This window comes from Nematolebias whitei, chromosome 2 (assembly GCF_014905685.2).
Source record: "Nematolebias whitei isolate Nwh7 chromosome 2, NemWhi1, whole genome shotgun sequence".
Lineage (NCBI taxonomy): Eukaryota > Metazoa > Chordata > Actinopteri > Cyprinodontiformes > Rivulidae > Nematolebias > Nematolebias whitei.
In genome coordinates, this window is record NC_056499.1 from 41625231 (window position 1) to 41632106 (window position 6876).

The 6876-nt window shown below is 42.7% G+C and overlaps 1 protein-coding gene across 1 annotated transcript in view; it reads left to right on the forward strand.

Annotated features, from left to right (window-relative positions):
• kcnq1.1 (potassium voltage-gated channel, KQT-like subfamily, member 1.1) overlaps nt 1–6876 on the forward strand; it is a 58517-nt gene that overhangs the window by 47584 nt on the left and 4057 nt on the right. The window contains exon 12 of the mRNA XM_037694505.1: nt 5626–5701. Coding sequence (XP_037550433.1) covers nt 5626–5701 — 76 coding nt within the window. The remainder of the gene's footprint in view (nt 1–5625; nt 5702–6876) is intronic.

The following is a 6876-nucleotide window of genomic DNA, read 5'->3' on the forward strand; positions in this document are numbered from 1 at the left end:
TATATATATATATATATATATATATATATATATATATATATATAAATTGATTTTTTTTTTTTGTGGGACACTTGTTGGTTACTTGAGAAAAAAAATTAATGTGAGATAATTTTATTTTTAGTTTGACCATGAAAATCTCTAAAGAATAATCCAAAAGCACAATAAAATGTGCTTTCACACTTGTGAGGTGTTAAATAAAAAGGTCAACATTAGCATTAGAACTGAATGTTCAATAAATGCACGAAAATGAAATGAGTCTCATGACTGAGGTATTAGAGTGCAACGAAAATCAGTGCAACAAAAAAGCCCTTATTAAACTACTGATAGTTTAAAAAGAAGTACTGTATATAGTAAAAATTAATACCTATGCTATATTTGATTGTTTTTAAAAACTCTTCTTTGATCAAGTTTATAGGAATAATCATAGTAATTCTTGAAGTAATGTTCTAACACATCAACATCCATTAGCCTAGGTTGATTGAAGACATCTGCCTTTTTTATACTTTTGCTCTATGACTGACGTCACAGATAAAAAGGTATTAACTATTGATAAATGTGTGACAGAATATCACTTTAAAAATGATCAGACTATTCCCTTTACTGCTATATAGTATATTGTGCCAGGTCTGCATACAATATGTTGGACTATGACTTTAAAGTTTTTTTTTTTCTTTAATGCTTGCTGAAGAGGTTATTTTCACATTATTCATCAAAGGTTGAGGAAATGTCTTCTGTGTTTACATTATACTCTGAGAACGTGTCATCATTGGCCTATTGAATTAAGACACATTTGCCTCACTGTCTGGTCTCTAGATATATTCGTAAACCATATTCTTTTTATTATGGAAATGGATTTCCATAACAGCTCACAGCGCACATTATTGACATTTCATTGTGTTAATTTGACCAAATGTTATGATAGCCTTTTTGCAAATCACCCTATTGCTCTGCCTTAGAGAGGTCCATAATGAGGCTCATAAAGAGCTTTCATTTTTCCTTCTTTTTTTTTTCAAAGCAAGCACAACTCACCAAAACTCTCACTCTTCTCCCACATCGCATCCTTATTCACTGTTTTTTTTGTTTTTTGTTTTTCTCCGAATAATGAACCCTGATAAGTAACAGCTATTCAATAATTCCCACAACCTAATAATGTAGACTAACTACCTCACAATCACCCTGGGCTTTTTACTATTTCTCACCCGCCTTTGTTCTCACTGCTCATCACCTTGGTAACACTCAAAAGAAACCGAGCTGTGAGGGAGAAGCTTTGATGTGGGCTGAGCAGTAATCACAAGCATGCTTAATATTTTCCCTCTAAACTTATGAGTTTGGTATAAAGGCCATGCCATCCATCTTTCCTTGTTTCACTCTGATGTTTGTGTTTATCAATTCACCCATCCATTTTCCTTCGCTTGTTCCGATGTCGGGTCGCAGAGGTAGCAGCTTGACCAGGGAGGCCCAGATATTTATTTCCACTGCAACCTCTTCCAGCTCTTCTGGGAGGATTCCAAGGTGTTCCCAGGCTAACCGAGTGACATAGTCTCTCCAGCGTGTCCTGGGTCTTCCCGGGGGTCCCCTCCCAGTCGGACATGCCTGAATCACCTCCCTAGTTAGATGCCTATGAAGCATCCTTACCATATGCCCAAACCACCTCAACTTGCTCCTTTCAATGTGGAGGAGCAGCGGTTCTACTCTGAGTCTCTCCCGGATGACTGAAATTATCACCCTATCTCTAAGGGTGAGTCCAGCTACCCTTAGGAGGAAACTCGTTTCAACCACCTATATGCACAATCTCATTATTTTGGTCACTACCCAGATTTTGTGGCCATAGCTGAGGGGAGGAATGTAGACTGATCAGTAAACAAAGAGCTTTGCTTTACAGCATGCTCCTTCTTCACCACAACAGACTGGCGCAGAGTCCCCAATACTAAAGATGCTGCACCAATCTGTCTGTCATCTCATGCTTCATTCTTCCCTCACTCGTGAACAAAACTTCTAGATACTTGAACTCCTCCACTTGAGGCAGAGCCTCACGCTCGAACTGAAGAGAGCAATCCACCCTTTTCTGACTGAGGACCATGGCCTCTGATTTGGAGGTGCTGATTCTCATGCCAGCCAATTCACACTCGGCTGTGAAGCACTCCAGTGAGAGCTGAAGATCATTGACACCACAATGACACCAACAGGTGAACATCATCTGCAAATAGCAGAGATGGAATCCTGAGTCTGCCAAACCGGACTCCCTCCACCCCCTGACTGCACCAAGAAATTATGTTCATAAATGTTATGAAACGAATTGGTGACAGCAGGCAGCCCTGGTGGATTCTACCTTCCCCACGGAAGGTGCCTGACTTACTACCAGCAATGCACAGGTTGCATAGAGACCTAACAGCCCGTAGGAACAGGCCCCCAATCCCATACTCACAGAGCCCCCACCACCACCACCACCACCACACACACACACACACAGTGTACCTTGAGGAACACAGTCAAAAGCCTTCACCAAGTCCACAAAACACATGATGCAGACTGGATGGGCAAACTCCCATGACCCTTCGAGGACCCTGATGAAGGTAAAGAGCTGATCTAGTGTTCCACGGCCAGGACAGAATCTGTATTGTTCCTCTTAGATCTGAGGTTTAACCAGCAGTCGAACTCACTTCTCCAGTACCCCTGGATAGACACTAACAGGGAAGCTAAGGAGTGTTATGCCCCTATAATTGGAGCACAACCCTAAGGTCCCCCTTTTTGAAGAGGAGAGCCACTACCGCAGTCTGCCAATCCAGTGGTACTACCCCCGATGTCCATGCCATTTTGCAAAGGTGTGTCAACCAAGACAGCCCCACAACATTCAGAGCCTTAAGGAAATAATGGCAAATCTCATCCACCCCTGGAGCCCTGCCACTGCTGAGCTTTTTAACTATCTCTGGGATCTCAGCCACAGTTATGGACAGGCCAACCCTGAAGTCCCCCCAACTCAGCTTCCTACATGGAAGACATGCAAGTGGGACTGAGAAACTCCAAAAAGTAAGCATTTGACCTCCCAATGATAACACTGGTTGAGGTCTAAAACATCCCACCTTCACTGAACACAGTGTTAGTAAAGCACTGCTTTCCTCTCCTCAGCCATCTGATAGTTGCAAACCAGAATATCCTCAGAGTCAACTGAGAGTCTTTATCCAAGGCCTCACTTCATCCCACATCCAAGGATTTGCCTCAGCAAAATACATGGCTTTGACTGCTTGACCCTCCGGTACTTCTCAGCTTCCTCCAGAGTTGCACCAGCCAACAAGGCCTGATAGAACTCATCCTTCAGCTTGACAGCCTCTCTAACCTAGGGTGTCCACCACCAATGTCGAGGATGGCCACAGCAAGATGCACCAACAACATTGCAGCCACAGCTCAAGGGAGCTACATCACCAATTGAAGCATGGAACATGATATACTAAGACTCAATGTCCCCCACCTTAAAGCTCTCCTGGAGGTGTGAGTTAAAGATCTCTCTGATGGGTCCTTCTGCCTGGCATTCCTAGCAAACCCTCACAACATGTTTGGGTCTACCGGGTCTGTCTGGTAGACTTAAACGCCTCTCCAGGCCACATTGTCATTACTCACGTGAAGTCTCCCAACAGAATAAAGGAATCCCCAGCTAGTGCACCTTCCAGCAACCCCGCCAAGGACTCCAAGAAGGCCAAATACTCTGAACTGCCATTTGGTGCATAGTCACAAACAACCGTCAGAGCCCGTCCCCCCACCCAAAGGCACAGGGAAGCTTCCCTCTCATCTACCAGGGAAAATCTCATCACACAGGCACCAAGTCAAGGGGCTACAAGTAAACCTACACCAGCTTGATGCCTCTCGCCATGGGAAACTCAAGAGTGAAATAAGTTCCAGCCCCTCTCAAGGAGATTGGTTCTGAAGCCCATGCTATGTGTTGAGGTGAGCCCAACTCGGGATCTCTCAACCCCATACACAAGCTCAAGCTCCTTCCCCACCAAAGAGGTTATGTTCCATTTCCCAAAAGCCAGGTTTGGTAGGCCAAGGTCAGAGCCCAAGACTACCGCCTTCGACCACAGCCCATGTATCTGACCCGTATGGCCCCTCCTACTGGTGGTGGGCACACAGGAAGGCAAACCCATGTTGCACATTCCAGCTGAGCCTGACTGGGCCCCATGGATAGAGACCTGGTCACCAGGTGCTCACTGACAAGCTCCTCCCCAAGGCCTGGCTCCACAGTGGGGCCCTGGTAACTGTTATGGTCCTGATAAGTCCAACAACTGATGCAGTCTTCCAGATGAAAGACGAATCATTTATCCCTTAAATAAACTGGTTCAGATAACATGATTTAACCTTTTTTGTTGTTATCTACCTTACGCTTACAAACCTTTTTTCTGAACAATTTTGGCCTTGGTGTCCTCAGGCTGTTTCTGTGTGTAACAAGTCTGCCATTTGTCCTAAAACATTTGATTTTTATACATGATGATTGATTGTTTTGGGCAGATGGGTCCTTTTGCATGTGTTGCCTGCTTTTGAGATTCCAACAGGAGGTTGGCTTGAAACACAGCAATGAAGGTTACTTCATTGCTGTGTTTATCTACTTGTTTATCTACTTGGATGATTGAGCTTACAAACCTTTTTTGTGTTGTTGTCCTGATAAGTCCAGGAGTAAATGGCAAGATGCACAACATATGAAGTTCAGACGATTGTAAAGTTTAGACAAAACTTTAATTATCAATCACTTGAACACAAATGCAAATGGGGAGCCGTGGTTAAAACAAACAAAAAAGGGAGAAGTGTCGAACAAGCCAGCAGTTGACCGTCGGATTAGGGCCGCTCTCCTCGCCCTATGACCCAAGGACTAACCCTACAATCAAAAACCATAAATACAGTGACAGCTGGTAACTCCCAGTCCCAACAACAAATAGCTCAATGATTCGGTGACAAGGTGAAACCGCATGTGTTTCTGACAGGAGTGGGAGCGAAGCTGGTGCGAAATCCAACAACCATCAGAACAACATCACTCCTTCGGCCTCCCTCGATCATCCAGTAGGCGGAGCTTGGTCCTTGTAAACCATCCTCAGCCAATTAGCTGTTCAGAAACAGAGCAAATTAATTATTTAGACACACCTGGACATAAATGACGCAGGGACACACCACAGTATCCCATGTCAAACAGGTCTCACTTGTAAATGAGTCTCCGAGGCTCAATGTGACTTATCTGTTTAAATAAAGGTTGAGAGAGAGAGAGAGAGTCTGGGCAAGAGACACTGAGCTCCTTGCTGATTTCTGCCCATTTGAGTCTTTGGAATCACTCTTTAGTTGGCCTGTCACCTAGAACAATTCTGCCTTGAGAGACCCTACCAGGGGCAATTACAATTGTCCTGGACAATATAGCTCCTAGGATTATTCACATGTACAAACTCATCCACCACAATATGGTGGTGATTCAAGAAGGAGAATGTCTGTTTTTAGTGGATGAAAAATAAAGCAACAATAGGAGATGACTAACTTCCAATTTGGTGTTTTGTACAAGGTTATTTGTTTGGGGGCTGATTCATCTGTTTAAATCCTGTATGTGGAAATAAGAACTAACAAGTGAAACTAATGTGGCACTCTTTTTCACAGACTGACAGAGTCACATCGGCAAGCCATCCGTGTTATTCAGAGAATGCGTTATTTTGTGGCCAGGAGAAATTTTCAGGTAATGCCAAATAAGATTATCCTAATAAATATTTTTCTACATGTATATGTAAAATATGTTTGTTATTGATGATTTAATTAAAGCCTAGCATTCCTTGATGGGATTAATATTGCTTTTCAATTTTTGTTTAAACAAAGACCATCTTATGGTGAGAGGGAATGGAGTTAAAGCTGTTTTGGTAAAATCTTGTCAATGATGTTATGCACAGTCTAATTTAAGATCTTGTAACATGTTATATCATGAATGACACTCAGCTTTACCTCATGGTTATTTTTGCTTAATACCTATAAAACTGACTGAGTTAAAGCCAATTTTGGGCTGGCTAACTTAATTAGTTGTGGTGGTAATCTTGAATTGGGTTGACTTCAAAAACCAATCAGTTGTAAATGCACAGCCAATAATTACGTTCTAAGAGTTTCAATTAAATGAGTCTCTTGATTCAGGAGATACTTTGCTAACAGACAAACAGTGCTGACATAAAGTTTAAGGCAAACTTATTGCACAATTAGTGGCATTTGGAGTATGTCAGAGTTCGCAGCAACTCTGGAAATAAGGAAAAACCTGGGAAATGACTTTCACATTTTCCAGACAGGGAAAACTCAATGAATTTGAGAAGAAAAAGAAAAAGAACACATGATTAATCAGGGAAGATTCAGATAATTTTAACATTGATCTACTGATTAAAAGATATTTCTGAGATTTTGAATTGTACATTTATTAATAGCTTGTATTCTAGTATTGTTGGGTCCATGTTATGCTTCATGTCAGAATGGGTGGTTTAGAGAGCAGAACCAATTGTGCAGGTAGGACTCGGAGACAAGGTGGTAAAAGAAGAGACACTTTAATGATGCAAAATAAAGGAGCTGTCATGGCAGCAAAACTTAGCACAGAAGCATGTAGAAACACCAAGAAACATTAGGGACTCAGGAGATCTCACCTGCCGATGCCCAGACAACGAATAACAGAAAGACCCAGACTTATATAATTTTTTCTTCTTCTTTCGGCTGCTCCCTTCTTCAGGGGTCACCACAGTGAACTAAGTCGCACCAAGACTTGGTCATTATTTTTACGCCGGATGCCCTTCTTGACGCAACCACAGATCACCGAGCTAACACGGCCCTGTGTGTGGAGCAGAGAGCTGCCATCTAGGGGTGCCGGGGGGAGCAGATGGTGGT